At 50.5% G+C, this 18,301-nt stretch overlaps 6 protein-coding genes across 8 annotated transcripts; 2 read left to right on the top strand and 4 right to left on the bottom strand.

Annotated features, from left to right (window-relative positions):
* Positions 1 to 40: 40 nt before the first annotated feature.
* LOC108077814 (c-Myc-binding protein homolog) lies at positions 41 to 867 on the bottom strand. The gene is made up of 2 exons (XM_017171337.2): positions 764 to 867; positions 41 to 702 (listed from the first exon to the last, which is right to left on the bottom strand). The coding sequence occupies exons 1-2, from the start codon at positions 773 to 775 to the stop codon at positions 163 to 165; spliced, it is 552 nt and encodes a 183-aa protein (XP_017026826.1). The 5' UTR covers positions 776 to 867; the 3' UTR covers positions 41 to 162.
* A 1,137-nt stretch (positions 868 to 2,004) lies between these two features.
* On the top strand, positions 2,005 to 3,233 carry Scgbeta (sarcoglycan beta). The gene has a single exon (XM_017171277.3). The coding sequence runs from the start codon at positions 2,140 to 2,142 to the stop codon at positions 3,199 to 3,201; it is 1,062 nt and encodes a 353-aa protein (XP_017026766.1). The 5' UTR covers positions 2,005 to 2,139; the 3' UTR covers positions 3,202 to 3,233.
* Positions 3,234 to 3,249: 16 nt separating this feature from the next.
* On the bottom strand, positions 3,250 to 10,900 carry pps (protein partner of snf). 3 transcript variants are annotated; one of them, XM_017171274.3, is made up of 12 exons: positions 10,421 to 10,900; positions 9,955 to 10,362; positions 7,840 to 9,833; positions 7,367 to 7,776; positions 7,136 to 7,310; positions 6,542 to 7,042; positions 6,320 to 6,460; positions 4,486 to 6,264; positions 4,289 to 4,424; positions 4,025 to 4,227; positions 3,786 to 3,951; positions 3,250 to 3,727 (listed from the first exon to the last, which is right to left on the bottom strand). In XM_017171274.3, the coding sequence occupies exons 1-12, from the start codon at positions 10,548 to 10,550 to the stop codon at positions 3,564 to 3,566; spliced, it is 6,207 nt and encodes a 2,068-aa protein (XP_017026763.1). In that variant the 5' UTR covers positions 10,551 to 10,900; the 3' UTR covers positions 3,250 to 3,563. The 3 variants fall into 3 exon arrangements, with proteins under 3 accessions (XP_017026763.1, XP_017026764.1, XP_070142683.1); XM_017171275.3 differs by having other exon boundaries at positions 3,250 to 3,724; XM_070286582.1 differs by having other exon boundaries at positions 3,250 to 3,721.
* A 165-nt stretch (positions 10,901 to 11,065) lies between these two features.
* On the top strand, positions 11,066 to 12,973 carry Dip-C (dipeptidase C). Its single transcript, XM_017171328.3, has one exon. It carries the CDS (start codon positions 11,365 to 11,367, stop codon positions 12,823 to 12,825), a length of 1,461 nt encoding a protein of 486 aa, XP_017026817.1. The 5' UTR covers positions 11,066 to 11,364; the 3' UTR covers positions 12,826 to 12,973.
* A 154-nt stretch (positions 12,974 to 13,127) lies between these two features.
* Positions 13,128 to 16,576, bottom strand: LOC108077811 (palmitoyltransferase ZDHHC6). Its single transcript, XM_017171329.2, has 5 exons — positions 16,422 to 16,576; positions 15,466 to 15,650; positions 14,577 to 14,658; positions 13,770 to 14,290; positions 13,128 to 13,712 (listed from the first exon to the last, which is right to left on the bottom strand). Exons 1-5 carry the CDS (start codon positions 16,480 to 16,482, stop codon positions 13,278 to 13,280), a joined length of 1,284 nt encoding a protein of 427 aa, XP_017026818.1. The 5' UTR covers positions 16,483 to 16,576; the 3' UTR covers positions 13,128 to 13,277.
* Positions 16,577 to 16,702: 126 nt separating this feature from the next.
* LOC108077719 (saccharopine dehydrogenase-like oxidoreductase) lies at positions 16,703 to 18,260 on the bottom strand. The gene has a single exon (XM_017171170.3). The coding sequence runs from the start codon at positions 18,063 to 18,065 to the stop codon at positions 16,770 to 16,772; it is 1,296 nt and encodes a 431-aa protein (XP_017026659.1). The 5' UTR covers positions 18,066 to 18,260; the 3' UTR covers positions 16,703 to 16,769.
* Positions 18,261 to 18,301: the final 41 nt, after the last annotated feature.

Raw genomic sequence — 18,301 nt, 5'->3', positions numbered from 1 at the left:
ATCCATAATAAATAAAAAAAAAAAAAGAAATGCCAAGTCGCAGGCTTTCATATCGCGTATTCTGCTTTATTTATGTACATTTACATTAGGAAAATACTTGTAACTTGTTCTAGATGAATGCTTTCTAATGGTATGTTTTTGGTGTGAGCGTGCTCTCGAGATCTACTCGGCGGGGCTGCTAGCCTCAGCTTGGACGGATGGGCTTGTGGGGTGAGCAGTTGCACTCTCGTTCGCAGTGGCCACAGGTTTCTCCTCAATGTGGCTGGCCTCGACGGCGGCGGTAAGGTCCGCAATGTCTGCAGCACTTTCTCCAGCCACCTGATTGGCCTCTCCCTCTTCTTGCTGCTGCTGCTGCGGGAGCACCTCCTCCCCCTCCATTGGAGCCGGGTCTGCGATGGCTTCGGAAATGTCCGAGGAGGCCTCGCACGCCACGACAGGCTGATGGCCTTGGAGCACATCGGGATTGATGTCGTTGATGATGGCACGCAGACGTTGAATCTCCTCGTTGGCCAGCTGCAGGTCCTGCTGCAGGCGCTCGTACTTGTCATGCTGGTGGCGCACCACGCCGATATTATTCCTGATGTACTCCATTGGATTCTCTGGGCGCACTTTGATCACGCGTATGAAGATCTTGGTGAGCGAGTCCAGGACGCTGCCGCGCTCCAGGTAGCGACGGATCTCGTCGCGCTTCGGATCGATAGGCTGCGTCATCGGAGGCGATTGCAATTAGGTCGTTTCACTCGGATTTATTGGCAAAGCTCACCTTAAAGGACATCTTGGAAAATGGAGACAGGTGGTGTGACCAAACAGCAACTTTAAAAAATACACAATTCAAGTCCCATTAGTAGTGTGACCGTTTGGGGAAAACTTAAAAAGCACAAATTTAATACTTGGGCGGTGAAAAAGTGTGGGAATACTGAAAATTGATCACTGATCAATGATCACTAATCGATTACGTATTAGTGAAGGCAGCAAATTTCAATTTTAATTTCAGCCTACCTTAAAATATTCAAATTTTAATCATATTACAAATTTTATAAATGTTATTTAATATATTACATTTATAATTTTAATATAATAATTATACCACATTACATTTTTAAATTTAATCATTGTATTTGTTTTATTGTTATTTATTAAGGACGAAATCCAAGTAAGTTATATGTCCTATGTATATATATGCTTATATTTATACCCTTGCAGGGTATTATAATTTCAGTCAGAAGTTTGCAACGCAGTGAGGAGACGTTTCCGACCCTATAAAGTATATATATTCTTGATCAGCATCAACAGGGGAAACTTTCTAGATATGCCAGGAAGAAATCGATTTTTTGGCCATTTTTGCAAAATTTTATAAGGGGTTACATCATTAAAATTTTTGATTTTGATAAAAAATTGAATTTTCAAAATATTTAAATAAAGTATGCAGATTTATTAACTGTAGAAAATCTTGCACAGAACAGTTTTCCGATTTAAAATTAATGCTCTTTTGGCCGAGTTATAATATTTTTAATTTTAAAAAAATCAAGAAGCTTTTAAATATAAAAAATACGATTTTATAATACAAAATACTATTTTTCTAAGTCAAGGAATCATTTCCGACCCCATAAACCATATATATTCTTGATCAGCATCAACAGGGGAATATTTCTAGACATGTCCGGAAGAAATCGATTTTTTGGCCATTTTTGCGAAATTTCATAAGGGGTTACATCATTAAAATTAGCAAAAATGGCCAATAATTTTGATTTCTTAAAATTTTAAATTTGGTATGCAGTTTTTTTAAATTAATGAAAACTAACACAAAACTGCTTTCCGAATCGAAATTAATGCATTTTTGGCTTAGTTATGATATATTTTAATTGTTACCTGCAAGGGTATACAAACTTTGGCTGGCCAAAGTTAGCTTTCTTTCTTGTTTTAGATTTATGTACTTAAAAAATATAACGAAATTATTTTGATTAAATATATTTATTGATATTTTGATGAATTTAATGAAAACTTTCGAAATCGGCGGCATAATATCTGTGCGCATGTCAGAAAACTCGGTACTCTATTTTTATTACCACGAGATACAGAAATTGTGCAAACGGCTTTTTAGGAGGAGCACACTCACAGCGTAGAATATTCGAACTGACAATGAATACGTTTGAAAACACCTTTATCCGGGGTCCTTCCCCGTCCTATTCCGACGATGCCAACTCGGAGAATGCCTTGTCTGTGACCCTGCCCATAGGGGCAACCGTTCCGGAATTGGACTTCTGTCGCGACGACTCCAAAACGGACACCGCCGACTACTTTGATGAGAAGTACAACAGCGACAGTTGCTCACGCCTGCATCCCGGCTACCAGGGACGAAACACCTTTGCCTTTTGGACGATTGTGGTGATCCTTCTGGCCCTGACCGTGGGCAATCTGATTCTGACACTCACCATTGTGGGCGTCCTGCGTCTGGGAAAAGGTATCCAGGGCATGGAAGTAATTCCCGAGGTCGATGTGGTCAAGTTCTACGGCTCAACGGAATTGGAGCGCGTGCAGACCAGTTCGATTGGCCAGATACACGGATTCACGGATGTCCCGGTGAGCATTAGCAGTGACGCTGCCGCAGACGGAGAGGACGGAGGCGTCATTGTGCGGGTGTTCCGCAATGCCAACGGTGCCAGCAGCGAACGCGATCGGATTGTCTTGAACAAGGAGGGCATCCTTATTCAGGCCACGAATCTGTTTGAGGTGAAGGACCCGGTTAATCGCCTGCCGCTGTTCAGCACTCACCGTCCCCAGTATAACATTCCGGGCGGTGTGGGCGCCCTGCAGGCCAAGGTGGTGAGTGCCAGCGGCATTGCCAGTCCCATTGACGAATCCTTGGTGATGGAGAGCGACGGTCGCATGGCCATTAGGGGCTCGGAGGGTGTTTTCTTTGACGCCGCCGGCGTGGACATGCAGGCCGAACATCACGTATCCATCAACTCCACCCAGGGTGCCACTATTCTGGAAGCGGGCACTGGCATCTTTCTGGACATGGAGCGCATTCCCATTGTCAGCTCCGAAATGGGGCTGCGCACGGGCAGCGTTCAGTACAAGATCTGCGTATGCATGCCGCACGGAACACTCTTCAGAATTGCCATTCCACGGGTGCACAACGGTCCCAAGATATCGTGCGCCCACTTCAGCGGCAAGGACGATCCCTGCGAGGTCAACTAAGTTTGAAAATAAAGAAACGTTATGCTAGACGTATCCCTAAAACAAATGTTACGTAGCACTTTTTTTATTTTCGAGGAAATGTACACGATTTAAGTTGTAAATTGAAAACAGATTCCAAACTTGCATTGCAAGGCGAACGAAATATGATTTAAAGGGGGCGGTGTGGTGGGGGCATGGGGCTAAAGACTTAATTGTTCCGATTGCCAGATATAATACAGAGCGGCATCGGATTCCCTGGATGAGAATATACATAATGTGGGGCCGGCGAGAAACGTTTTCAAATAAAGAGGCGTCGCGTGAATTTAATTCCAAAACTAATAACTAGTAAAGAGTTGGCGCGCGGGTTAGTTAAGAGTCTAATTTCAGGTGGCACCCGGAGAAGGGGGCGGTGGCGGCACCGGGTGACGGAGCTTCGATGTGCTGGGCATCACGCCTGCCAGATTGTCCGGCACCATGCTAAGAAGCTCAGCTTCACTTAGTTGCGCCAAACGGCCTTTGCTTTTCGGCTTCGCTGCTGCTGCTGCTGCTGCAATGGGAACCTGCTATAAATCCCCATTTTTCGGACCTCTAGCTGAAGGACTCACCGAATGAACTGCTCGAGGTTAAAGTGTCCTCGGGATTGTATTCATCATTCCCGTCGAGAACCCCAGCCGATGTGTCCCTCTTGTCTTTGATGCTGGCCAGGATCTTGGAGAGATTGGCTGGTATGGATATGCCGGCCAACACTGCATTCGATGAGGAGGCTGAACCCTGCAGGAAAAGAAAATAGAAAGAATAGAATTGAAACAAATAGTGGAGAGATCTCCTGAAGTTTATCACTCACAGTAGGCTGCAGCAGTCCGGCAATTTCCATTTGTTGCGCGGCGATTTGTTTATTGATTTCGTCCACCTGCCGTTCCAGATCATTGGAGATTCTTGGAGGAGCAGCAGCCGGCGTAAATTCGTCGTCGTCGGAGCCGCCGGGCGAGTAGGGCTCATTGGAATCATCTTTTACTGGTGGCGGGGCCACAGCAGCTTTTGTGGCATCTTGAATTTGCAGAAAATGATATTAGGTTTGCACTTCAAATGTTGCCCACAAAACGCTTACTCCGCTGAAGTTTCGCTATTGGCGCCTTGATAATGGCATCGATATCGAACTCATCATCCTTCGAGCTGGTGGAGTGGGTGCTTGGCTTCCGTTTGGGGCTGCTTGGAGGCGTAAACGTAACGGGACTGCGAGACTTCTGCCAGAAATATAATTATCATTATCACAAGTCTCCTTAAAAAGATTGAAACTTGGCTTACCTTCGACAACTTGCTGCTGGTGCTGCTTTTGGGCGTGGACACCGGCGGAGGCAATGGCAGAGCCGGGGCAGGACGCTTGCTTAGGCACCGCACAATAATCCCCAGAAGCGTGTTTGGTCTCTGAGCATCCTCGTAAAAGGGAACACGCTCGGTGGGCGCCAAAGCTGACGGCAACTCATCGCTAGAGCCCAAGGGAAAGATATAAAAATCCCGAATCTGATCTGAATCAACCCCGAGAACGCCCAGCCGCTGACGCGAATCAAGGTACTCAAAGAACAGATCAAACTTGGAAGTTTCGCTCGGCGAAGAGGGGAATATGTTTACTATGACCACCTCCTTGGTGGGACTCTTCTTTAGCTTCTTGATATAATCCCAGACATTGATGCGGGTAATCCGTCCAATCACGTCCAGTTGGATGGGAAGCAGGTTGCTCAAGAGCTGGCTGTCGCCTAGAACGGGGTGCATCACCACTTCGAAGTCGGTCACATCAATCATCTTCAGATTTCCCTCCCATAACGAGCTGGTAGTCAGGCCCTGGACATAGCGAGAGTACCGGTCCATGGGTTCGGCGACTTTCGAGGAGGTTGGGAGCGTGGCAATTGGCTTGATTAAAGGCTTGGCGGGTTGTCCCAAATTTGCCGCCTGCTCAACTGTTTTTTCAGATTCCAGAATCTGATCTATCAGGTTGTAAGCACTGGCGTCCAACTTCTTTTCAGGAATCTTCTTTGGCGCTGAGGCTTGATCCGCATCGTCCTTCTTTCTGGGCAAGTTCGAGGCAATCAACTCCTTTTCCTTGATGTTTTTATCCTGCGACCGATGCTCCCGATGCTCTCCTCCGCCTGCCTCACCTTCATTGTGGTGCCTGCGGTGACGCTTTTCGGTGCTTCGACCCCGGCTACTGGATCGACTGCGACTTCTTTTGCGGTGATGATGGTGCTTGTGGCTCTTGTGGCGCTTCTCCTTGGCTGACCCAGACTTCTCCCGGGAACTGGAGCGCTCCAGGATGGAGATATCCGATTCGCTTATCTGTGACGTGAGCTTTTTGTCCATCTGTTTGGGTTCGCTGACCTCCTCTTCGGGCAGCGACACATCCATCTTAATGGCAATCACCTCCTCCTCACCCTTGTGGGTCTTCACCACATAGTTTTGGGCACATGACAGCATATCCAGTTCGGATTTCTTAATCATGTCCAGCTGGTGGCGATTCTCCTCCTCCCGCCACTTGGCCAGCTCTTGGCTGGCCAACTGCTCGGGCGTCATCCGGACCAGTTGTTTGGGCTCCACCTGCTTGGCACAGATCTTCTCGAACAGGGTCCGATTCTTGCGGTCCGTGATGTTAAATTTTAGCGACCGGTACTTGGCCTTGTACTTGGCACCCACGTCGCGTCCAAACGAGTTGAACATCTCCGACTCTACATTCTGCACGAACTGATCCACCTCGGCTTCCGTCAGCCACGTTGTTGTTGGGAGTTGACTTGAGGCCAGTTCTGCAGTCTGGGCCTCCTTGATCCGCGCCAGAAGCTGTTCCTTGAGGGACCGCCGAATGCCGGTACGAACGGGTTCGGGTTTACCGATGGATCGACTTGGGGTGTTGGGTGGCTTCTCCTTCTCTTTGTCTTTCCTGGCCACCACCTGCGGACCACGCCCCGTCGGAGTGCCGCCTATCGTCGTTAGAGGAGATTTGTTGGTGGCAGCATCGACGGGTCTTTTTGTGACTGCCACGGCTGTTGGCTCGACGGCAGGAGTATATGGATCCGGAACTCGCTTTACTTGGAGCCTCTGCAAATACATTTTGGTGAATTATCTGCTATATAAGGCGTGCGTCATGACCTACCTCTGGATCAGCGGATTGTGTAGCTCCCGAGGGAAGCACCTCGAACGTGGGATTCTCCTGCAGCCACTTGCGGAACTGAAGTGCTGTGGGGGCCAAGTGGCCGGTGAGCACACGTCCAGTTTTACGCTCAAACACATTGATCTGATGGAATATAATTTATATTTATGTTTATACTTATATTTCACATGTGGAATGCATGATGATCCCACAGATCTTACATACCCGTTCCACTTTTGACACGGAGTCCGCCTGCCGGAGCATGTCCTCAAAGAGATCCTTCTTCTTATTCTTCTTTGCATCCAAGGCCTGGTGCAAGGGCGATTGAACGCTGGTCATTGGGGAGTCGGGGCGACCCTTGACCGTGCTGCTGTTTGCATGAATTGCATTTTGGGCATACTTTCGTATACAATCTTCGCCGCAGTAAACCGAATTAGAAGCCGCCGGCCGCTTGCAAAGCACACAGTTTGTGTCTCCAGCAGGCGACAGTTTGATGAAGTTTAGCTGCTGCTGCTGCTGCGGGGGTGGATTCGTGCTTATAGGGAATTTCTTGACTGGCTTCATCATGGGACTGCGCAGGGGAGAACTAGTCACAGTTACACCCAACGGCAGTAATCTTCTGGGATTCGCAGGAGACTCGCCGGGGACTTTGGTATCATTGAACTTTTGCTCAGTTTGAACGGTTGGCCTGGCGACCACCAGCATGTCCGTAATGCGGGGTTGACTCTGGAATACATGCAAAGGGGTAGCAACATAAGGGGTCCGCTCGACATCTATCCGCGTGAGAGCTAAGAAATATAATAAACCAAATAAACTTACCTTCTCTTCTTGCTTTTTAACGCACTTCGGACACTTCCAGTCGACGCCCTTGTGCTCCATCTCGGTGCCCATGGCCTTGGTCACCCCAACACAGGTGCCATGGAACCAATCCTCGCACAAATCGCAGCATATCATGAAGCGATTGTTGTGCGGCTGCCGACAAACACACCAAAGCCTGTAATTAAATGATTTTCAATTAGCAAATAGTTTAAGTTAAATCAAAGCCCTTACTTGTTGGGATCATCATCATCCTCCTGAGATTCTGAAGCCTCCGGATCGTGACTCTGGCTTGTGTTCAGCTTCTTCGATCTCCTGGGCACCGTTGAGCGCCTGGCCATTGATGGCTCCCGTGGGTTTGGCCTTTTCGGCCCAATTCCACTCTGGCTCTCGTTGCTCTGGCTGCTGGTGTCCAGGTTCGTAGGTTCGCTGAAGGACAAGTTGCTCAGATCCCCGGTGCTCGTTGTGGGCGACGCTGAGGGAATCTGAGCTCGTCGCTTGGCACGCGTGGTTGGCGCTTCCATGGGGGGCAGGTAAATGATGCGTCCATTTCCGCGGACAACTTTTGCAGAGGCGGTGGCCAAGTTTCTTGAGGGTGTGCTGCAGGCCATCGGGAGGGATGGCAACGGATGTTCAGCAGGTGGCTAAAAATGTAAGAAAATTATGACAAATATAACAACTAGAGGGGAAGAACCTCCTACTCTTACCGGTACTAAAGGGGCTGGCGTCAGGGAGACAGGCTCTACTGGTGTGGGCATCGACACCATTGCATCCAGCGTACCTGGCTCGGCACTAGCCAAAACCTGTCTCACCACCTCGGCCTCAAACTGTTTGTCTTCCTCGATAAGGCCAACCACATGCTGCAGAAAATCAGCGGTAATCTCATCTTCGTCTGGCGCATCCATTATGTCAATTTGGTTCGCCGAACTCTGCATCTCTGCAGCGGCAAAGTTCTGCTGTGGCACCGAATCCAGGGCAGCCGCTGTACTCTCCAACATTTTCACCAGTTTCGGTATGTCCTCGACAGCGTTAACCGGTGGCGGCGGCGCCTGCCTTGTCTTCAGCATTTCGTACTGAACAATGGAGTTGATAAGATCCTGCGCCTTGTTGTCCGGTGGTGGCGGCGGCGGCGGCGGCTGCCTTGTCTTTAGCATTTCGTGCTGAACAATGGAGTCGATAAGATCCTGCGTCTTGTCGTTCGGTGGCGGCGGCTGCCTTGACTTTAGCAAATCGTGCTGAACAATGGAGTTGATAAGCTCCTGCGCCTTGTTGTCCGGTGGCGGCGGCTTCTGCTCCACCAGCGTTGTCTTCAGCAGTTCGTCCTGAACAATGGAGTTGATAAGATCCAACTGCTTGTCGTTCTCCGCCGCCAGTTCCGAGGAGCTTTGGTGCGTCTCAATCACAATTTGTGCGGGCAACTTGTGGGACTGGGCTGTGTCCACGCCTATGGGCATAAAACCCTTGGATGGTGTGGGAACTTGCATGGTATTGGATATGGGTGAAGCCATAACAGCCGTTGACTGTGTTGGCTGCCTGCTGAAAGTCGTCTTCGGAGTGCTGGGCGATGTAACGGCGGCACGATGACGGGGCGGATCGGGCGAGGCTTTGCTGGAAGTATGGTTTTCGCCCAGCAGACTGTTGAGATTTGTAAACACTCCCTTTGGGCTGGCCATATTCTTATTGATGATAATCTCTTTGACCTCCTGCGGCTGGTTACTGAACACCCCGGGATTGGCTATGACACGTCCCATTCGCACAACAGGTGGCGGCAAGCTGCGGTCCTTCACAGGAACAGTCACTGCTGGCAGCCGAGGCTTTCGCACGGGCAGCGCCTGATGGGTGGATCTCAATTTGAGGAACGAGGTGCTGGCAAGACCTCTGCCCAAGGCAATAACTGAAGTTGGAGCTTTCGGCGGCAGATTTATGATCTGTCCAATCTGCGGAGCCTTTTGTTCCACGATCTCCTTCGTCCGTCGCTTCACCTCGGGAAAGTGCTTGGGTGTGGAGGAAGGCGGGGTCTGAAGTTTGGCTGTCTTGGCTGGGGCTGCCGGTCTGCCCGATTTTCTGCCCCGCTTCTTCTTGCTGGGGTTACGGCCACCGCTGCGCCTCATCTGGAAGTCCATGTCGCTATCCCTGTCGTTGTCCGAGTCCTGGCCATCGTCACTATCCTCGCTCATCTCCTCAGTGTCATAGGACTTGTCGGCATTCTCCTCATCGGCGGGATCCGAGCTCTGAGCATCGTCATCATCCTCAACATAGTCCTGCACAGGAGCAATCACCTTGACGGGGAAGCGGGTCGGCCTTGGCCTTACACTAACTATGCTGTTGGCGGCAATCTCTGGCTTCGGTCTTGGCAGTGGCTGCTGGATGGGCTTTCGTATCACGTGCACCTTTGGCTGCAACTGTTGCGGAGGCGGGGCCTGCGCCGGATTGGTGGGTAGTCTCTGGACCTTCACCTGCAGGGGAGTGAAGGGCGTAGCCTGAACTCGCTTCTTGGCATTGATCAGCTTTAAGCTTCCCGGCGCCTGCATGATTATCTTGCGGCTCTGGGCCTGCATATCTATGGACATCTTCTCGGTGCGCTTGTGGTTCTTTAGCTGCTCCGGCGAGGTAAATGGAGTGTAGTTGTGATCGTTTCGGATAACTTCCAGCAGGGCGTCCGTTTCCGCAGTCCGCTTGTAAATGGAAACGCCGGCGAGCTCTGTAAAAGACAACCAGAAATCAGTTGAGGAAATACGAGTGCTCCTCATGTGTGATCTTTTTCTAAGAAACATAGAATTTGACTTCTCCATGACCACAACTATAATATTCGATATATTTACTTAATGCGTTCTTCACAACCATATCGGCTGTACCGTCCGCGTAGAATTGCTCGACCCGAAGGCCCACAATTTGGGGCCGTTCCTTTGGCTTGCGTCGTTTCCGCTTTTTAATGACTTTCGGCTTGCGCCCAGGACGTCGTCGGGTGCGGGGAGCATCGGCCTCGGTTTCCGTAGAATCAGTATTGTTCTCATCGCCGGTGTTTTGATTCTCCTCGTCTGGCATATCCTCGTCGCTCTCGTCATCCTCGCCATCACTCTGACTGCCATTGTCGCTGTCGAGCTCCGAGTCCGTGGCCGTCTCCATGAATCGCTCCAGCTCCTCTAACCGCTCGGCCTCCTCCTGGTCCATCATGCTAGGTGTCGGCGAGGTGAGGCGTACCACGCTGATGGTGGAAATCGATTTTTCCTCTGGAGATAAGCAATGTCGATTAGGGGTTTGATAGAGATTTTTGCACCGTAAGTATACCCATGAGGTTCCCGATGGCGCGCTCGTCAAAGGAGATGCCATTCTTACTGTACACCACAACCAGATTGGAGTCGCCATCAATGGCCGCCGGCCGGGCGCTGGGCGCCTCCGTAAACACCGAACTGGACATGGTGCCGACTTCTAGTGGCAAGCGTTAGCGGCGCATCGGAGGAGTCCAGAGCCCGCAAAGCGTTCACTTTACTAGCTGGCCGCAATCAGAACGATATAACTCATTTGTTGTTGCTGCTGCCGCCGCGTTGTGACGCCGACATTGGATCGAATCGAAGCAGATCACTGGAGGAGCAGCGGTGGCGATAAGCAATACTATAGTTGCATCTGAAGCACGGACAGACGTTGATGGTTGGGCGGTGGCTATTCGGTCACACAAACTACTACTATTTCTTGATTTCAATTGCAAATTCTTCAGAATTATGGAAATAAAATTCGCAAAAAAACCGTTGAAGTGTGGCCAGATTTTGGATGCAGTTAATACCGTAAGTTATCGATAAGTCGGTCGATAGTTGCAGCCACAAAAAAAACAACAGTTCGATTTCTCTGTGGTTGACGGTCATACTGATTGCAAAGTAAAAACAAAAAACAAAAACAAAAAACGAACAGCAAAATGACGTAACGAGTTGCCACTGCGTTGCAAAAAAAAGAGTAACAATCGGCAAAACTGAAGAACTGAAGACTAGGCCTTTGCCAAATAATTCTTCTTCTTCTCCTACCCCATATACCTCTTTGCCATTTCCAGGGTATCTCTAGTATCGATATTCCGCTGACAAGTCGCTCTAATGGAATTGGAGTGACACACTTAATTTACTGCTGTTGTTTGCTTCATTCGTAGATATCGGTCAGCTAATCTCATCGTTTGAGTTCACATTTCTGCCCAGTTGCTTTGTGCAGTCAGTTAGTCAGTAGACTTCGCCTTCCCTGGACTCACGATGGCCACTTACCAGATGGGATCGGGACATGCTGTGCCCATGACCTTATTTCGGGACAATAGAGATCGCGCCGTTAAGGCGATCCTGGAGAAGCTCCTGTCGGGCTTAAAGTTCTCCACAGGCAACCTAGTGGTGCTTCTCGAAGGCGGCAAGGACAAGAGCCTGTACAACACCGACGTGGACTACGTGTTCCGACAGGAGTCCTATTTCCAGTACCTATTTGGGGTCAAGGAACCGGGCTGCTACGGCATCATCGCCATCGATGTGAAGACGGGCGAAAAGAAGACCGTTCTCTTTGTGCCCCGATTCCCCGAGGACTACGGCACCTGGATGGGAGAGCTGCTCAGTCCAGCAGACTTCAGGGCCATGTACGAGGTGGACGAGGTCTTCTATGTTGACGAACTCAACGTCTATCTGGAGAGGGTGGAGCCCAAGCTGATACTTACGCTGAGCGGCACCAATAGCGATAGTGGCCTCACCCTTCAGCCGCCAGAGTTCGACGGAAAGGAGAAGTACGTCACCGACTGCGATCTCCTGTATCCCATTCTATCCGAGTGCCGTGTGATCAAGTCGCCCGCGGAAATCGAGGTGCTGCGCTACGTGGCCAAGGTCTCGTCGGACGCCCACATTAAGGTGATGAAGTTCATGCGTCCTGGTCGCATGGAGTTCGAGGGCGAGTCGCTGTTCCTGCACCATTCCTACTCGGTGGGCGGCTGTCGGCACGCCTCCTACACCTGCATCTGCGGTAGTGGTATGAACTCCTCGATCCTGCACTACGGACATGCCGGCGCCCCCAACAACCGTCCTGTGCAGGACGGCGATCTCTGTCTGTTCGACATGGGTGCCAACTACTGTGGCTACGCGGCGGACATCACCTGCACGTTTCCAGCGAACGGCAAGTTTACTGCGGACCAGAAGTTCATCTACAATGCTGTTCTGGATGCTCGCAATGCGGTCATGAGCACGGCCCGCGACGGAGTGTCCTGGGTGGATATGCACAAGCTGGCGGGTCGCGTGCTGTTGCAGCGGCTGGCCGAGGGTGGCGTGCTGAAGGGCGATGTTGAAGAAATGCTCGAGGCTGGCGTCTCAGGTATATTCCAACCCCATGGCTTGGGTCATTTAATTGGTCTAGACGTGCACGATGTGGGCGGCTACTTGCCCACGGAGCCGAAGCGTCCCAGCGAGCCGTGGCTGAGCAAGCTGCGCTTCGCCCGCATCCTGAGAGCGGGCATGTATGTGACCATCGAGCCGGGCTGCTACTTCATCGACTGGGTGATGGACCGCGCCCTGGCAGATCCGAACATTGCTAAGTACATCAATGTAGAGAAGTTCAATAGCTTCCGTGGATTTGGGGGCGTGCGCATCGAGGACGATGTGCTGATCACCCAAACGGGCACCGAGAATTTCGCTCTTGTGCCCCGCACAGTTGATGAAATCGAGGCGACCATGAGCTCGGCATAAACATGACTTTCAGACCCAGATAAGATCATGCTGTATACATATGCATATGTAATATACTTTCAATATACACTGTATCATAATCAAATTATGGATAAACCAATAAACATATTATTTACGAGGTATGATCGATACAATCAAAATTTTAAAATAGATCTGAGTTCTATGCCTTCGCAGCTGAAAGGATAGCTACCTGTGAAGTACTAAGCTAACCAATATTTTTGTGCTGTAATAAATTCTGATAAGACTTCAGATAACACAGACCTCTCGCTGATTCGAAATCCATTCGCAACAACAAACTAATGTAGATTTTCGCGATGGTTTATTGGTCGACAGTGTTAACAGAGTAATTGAGACGGCGGCCTGGCCAAGCGTGAGAGAGAGACGAGCGTCCAAGCGGATTCTAATTCTATTTACAAGCCGTTATCGCCATGGTTCCGCCCTGCCCCATCCGGCTACATGTACTTCTTGGCATGTCCATTCTTTTGCTGCTGCTTGAGATGGATATGAGCGTTGCCATTCTGCGTCGTAGGCACCTCACTAGAGGCGTCGCCGCCATCACCGACGCCATCCTCTGGCACCTCAATGAGCTCGACGGCACTGCGACGTGGGAACCAGCCGCGGAGCTGACCTTTGCGCTGACGCTTCTTGTCGCCCAGTTCCTGCTCTGAGAGTACACGCTCCCCAAACAGCCAGTGGTTGCGGAAGCGAGTTACTTTTATGACGTCGTCCGGTCTTAGACGGATACGCGGCTCATCGGAGCAGGGAGCGGCCAGGCATACCCGCCAGCCCTGCGAAAAGAGCGGTAGCCAGCGTCCCGTGACGGGACTAATGCATCTGTAGGTGCGTGTTCTGGCCCGCTTCTCCTCCTTCTGGGCCAGTTGCTCACGCTGAAAAAGTGTTAAAAGTCATTGGTATCCTATCCAAGTGTCACTTATCTGCCTCACCGTCAATGTGTATTGATCGCAGCCTTCCACCACCGGCCATTCAATGCCGTCGCCCCACTTTTGGCACTCGTCATTGAAGACCAGTCGAAGATTCTGGCGCCATTTCAAATCGTAGGGATAGAGGAACTCATCGTCACTGTCGGCATTCCTATATCGGCGATAGATCGCCTTCTCCACGATCCAGATCTCGATGCCCGTCTGGTTGGTTACAATCGTCTTCATCTGGATGAACAGCAGCATGCTCAGGCCAATGACAACGCCGATGGCCAGGCCCATGCCCAAAATGCACATGATAATGCTGGCCAGTGTAAACTGGACGCTGGCCAGGTGCGTCAGGCCGTGGGTGAGATAGTAGTAGCGGTAGACCCCGCGCCAGAAGGAGCAGCACAGCACCACGGTGCCCTGCATGCTGCCCAGGATGGAGAATAGCAGGAAGTACGTGAAGTATGCGTGATTGGCCCAGCCAACGCAGTGATTTATCCACGGGCAGTGGTGATCCATCTTCTTGACGCAGCGATCGCCTAAGGGATAGAGGAGATGGGCAAAAGTTTATGTTAGAAATATTTAAAACAAGAAGGAAAGTTTTCTCCTTGCAGATTGCAATTGGATCATTAAGAATATATATATTATATTTATTTTAATTTAGAATTCATTATTTCTGGAATTATAATTAATTTTTCTAGAAACGAACAGACAGCCATACCCTGCAAGGGTTTAAACATATTCCAAAAGGAACATGTTTTCATGGTTTAATTATTTTCCTAATTAATTTTAATGGTATTCTTTGAATATGTAAAGCTTACTCACACTTGCGACAGTGATGGGAGCGGGGGGCCTTGTAGCCCTCACACTTCTTGCAATACTGCAAAAACTGCGTGTCCCTGGGATCCTGAAAAGATGTTAAAATTAAAATTCATTAAAATGTAATCGGATGTATTTAAAAACAATATTCATGAAAATAGGTAAATATAATGGGAATATTCTGCGTGATTTATGCGCATTCAACGAAACAGCAAGGTACAACAAAACCTAACGACGCACAGCTCATTAAGTGACCACCATCGGCCATCCATTTAAACCGCCCCTCCTGCGTCCGGGCTCGCCTACAAAACACTTATGCAAATTCGGGTAATTGCATTACGGACTTTGGGCTCCGTAGAATGCGCTCGCGTGCAAGCCACGGTCCGGTGTGGTAGTAATACGAGGAGTCGCCGCTAATAAATTATATTTGGGTCGCGCCACGGCCGGACAAAATGAATGGGAACCGAAAAACGTTGCCACCGGTGTCGCCCTGGTCACGACATCTTCAGTTTCGGATTCGGTACGGATTCTTTAAAATAAATTGCAGCGTTTAATTGGCGCGGATTATGCGATAAGCAGTTACACACGCCAATGGGCCGGCGCTTGGCCCATTTGTCTGGCCCAGAGGCCCTTCGCAGCCAAGTTCTCTCCGACACCTCTCCCTTTTGTGGACTAAACAATGGCTTCCGCCCTGGACTGACGCTGCACAGTGGGACGGAAACCCACCCCTAGACGAAAGTACCTTTGCAGTTCGTGACGGGTCAACAGTTTTTGGGGCCAACAGAGGACAGGGAAATAGCCCTATCAATGGTAACAGGTGTTGCCAACACACCCACCCTTGGCTGGAGGCGGACAGGTGAAAAAAAGGTTCTGCATTCCTTCATTCTCCATTTACCTTGGGTCGCCAATGTTTTGGCAACAGGCCGGGACCTGTCAACGTGGCCATGACGTAATTGAAAGTGGCCAGCGTGGAGAGCAGCAGGAAGAGGGCCTGGTGGGCGAAGGCGGCGAATGATTCATTCGGTGGCCACCACATCGAGTTCATGTAGAGCGTCGTCAGCGTTATGCACTTGATAATGCCTGAAAACGAGAGGTAGATAAACATTGGAGTGATTCATGTGGGGGTCGGCTAGTAAACATTAGCATTAAATTTGAAGCAGTCAGGGGTTATGCTTCGCCTGGCAATTGCGTGCAAAGGAAATGAAGTTCATTTATTTAGTTTATTGTCGCTTTTCGAGTTGATTAGCCGGCACTACGGTCCAGTAATGAGTGCTTTCCCTCCGTATTCCTTTCAGCAGCACCAGCAACAAGCGACCGGCGTCTAATACAGTAATTATGGGCTGGAACAATTGGATATCAGTTCCTAAAGCGGAAGTCCTGCGGCGTCTGCGGCCAAACGGACTATTTGCACGCCAACCCCGGGCGGCCGCCGTGAAATTCCCGATAGGCCTCTGTGCCCATGGCGGTGGCAATAAACCAGGCAAACGACTCACAACTAAAACGCAATTAGCGCGCCACATTACGCGAATTAAAAGTCCGACCGCCGTGGCAGGTTGTCAACCGATTTGCGACTCCGTGCGGCGGATGTGGCGTGTGCGGCGGAATATGAAATACGATATGGCGCCGTTGCCGTTGCTGCAGACAGACGGATGGATGGGTGGGCGTGGCACCATCCACGACTAATAAGCCACAATTTGCCGCTTTTCCATCGTTTGACCAGTTCGGCTCACTCCACTTTTGCCCATTTTCAAATTGGACTCCCTCGTCGCCCATCCCATCGAGACTGATAGCGACGACGCAGTGGGCGCCACTCCTCGGAAAGCTCTTATTAGTAGCCCGGCCAGCACTTACTCAAGGCTGTGATCGGACCCCAGTGTAGGAATCGGCGAAAGCCGGATATTTCAGCACTCATTGTATTGTGTTAACTCGCCCGCGTTCAATGTAAATGAGCAAAAAAAGTAAACAACAAAGAGCAGTGTGGCCGTGGCGAGGACGTGGAAATAATCGCGGCTCGTGATAGTATCGATAATTGGCAATAAAATATCGATATATGAAACTTAACCGTAGGTTATCCACATTAAATTTGGGATTTGTTGAATTTAGATTTTTACAAATTTGTGCTCGGATTTAAGTAACTTATTTAAAACAGCAAGTAGTATCCTTTATTGTATGGCGCTTCCTTTACAAATTTAATTTCATTTACTTATTGGCAACAATCTCGAACTTGATGCCGTGCTCGTACTTCTCCAGCTCGCTGATGAGACTGGTTGCGCGGAAGGCAGCCCCAGGGGGCAAAACTCCACCCGTGCTCGGCATCTTGTCGCTTTCGTTAAGGATGGTCTTTGCCGTGGAAAGCAGAGCCACGCAGGTGGATCCGTAGCCGGGATTGGGACCTGTAACCCTGACGGTTAGCGTCTTGGTGGGCGGGCTGCTATACTGATCCGTGGTCTCGGCTAGCTGCTCAGACTTGGGCCATCCAGTGGCCTTCATGGTCATCCGGAAGAACGAACGCTCCATCCGCGCCTCGCTCGGACCCTCTCGGGAGGCCATGCCGCCGGAGAAGATGCCGGGATACTTGAGGAGTAGTTCGCGGCCAAAGGAGAACTTAGCCATTATCCCAATGACGGCGGCAAAGAGCACTACAACGCTGGCAGCGAACCAGGATGGATATGTCATGTACGCTTGCATCTGGACAGGGCGCTTCTTGTCCTGCTCATATAGGAACCGTTGTGAGCGCATTACCACCGATCGATCCGTCTCCGGGAAGGGCAGGATCACCTTGTTGTCTACCTCCGCGGCACGGGACAGCGGAGAACGGGCCTTCAGGGCTGGCTGGAACTTGGGCAGGCGCTCGGGGAAGAGTTTCCGCCGGATGTCTACGGACTCACTCCGGTTGGCGATGGCGTAAATGGCGCTCTCCCAGGTGCCCGTGTTCAGGGCTGCACTTCCCGTGCCCTTGGTGCCGCCCTTGACGCCCATGTGAACAAAGTTCTCCACCGAGTTGACGACGCCGTCAAAGTTCTTCTCGATGAAGGTGACGCCCATGTCGGCGGGAATGGAATCGAAGCCGCAGGCGCTGATCACGTATACGCCACGCTCCCTGGCGAGATCGTTGTAGCGCAGCTGCATCGTCTCCATGTACTGCGGCTCCCCGCTAACATCCACGTGGTGGGTGCCTGCATCTATGCAGGCCTTGACCACCTTCTCGCCAAAGAAACGGTACGGTCCCGCGGTGTTGACCACGATCCGGCAGCGCTTGGCCATCTCCAGCAGCGACGCCTCGTTGTTCACATCCGCGATGACGATGGGCGTTTGGGAGAGGTCCGTCTTGGACTTTGCCCCCATCTCGCGGAGCACCGCCTGCAGCTTATCCTGGTTGCGACCGGCGATGCCCCAGCTCAGGCCCTTCAGCACACTGACTGCCTCCAGTACCGTGTACTTGCCGGTGAAGCCGGTGGCCCCAAAAATGATGGCATCTAGTTTCTTAGCAGCCATTCCAGAGGTCACAAATACGCTCGAATGATGATTTGACCAGAACTGCGTTATCAGTGGGGAGAGCTGAAGAAATTCGTCTGCTCCGGTCGACTGAAAAATGTTAATAGTTCTAATCGGACTGCATAACAGCTGTATTTATTGCAGATAGCGGCGCGGTGACTCCACAAAACTGAGTCGCACAGGTGATTACTTTGGTCGCTGTTAGATGACTGGCTGTCGATAGCAACAAGTGGCTT

The sequence above is a fragment of the Drosophila kikkawai genome, chromosome 3R (assembly GCF_030179895.1).
Source record: "Drosophila kikkawai strain 14028-0561.14 chromosome 3R, DkikHiC1v2, whole genome shotgun sequence".
NCBI lineage: Eukaryota > Metazoa > Arthropoda > Insecta > Diptera > Drosophilidae > Drosophila > Drosophila kikkawai.
Note: the sequence above shows the minus strand (reverse complement) of the source record. Positions and strands in the feature narration are given on the sequence as shown.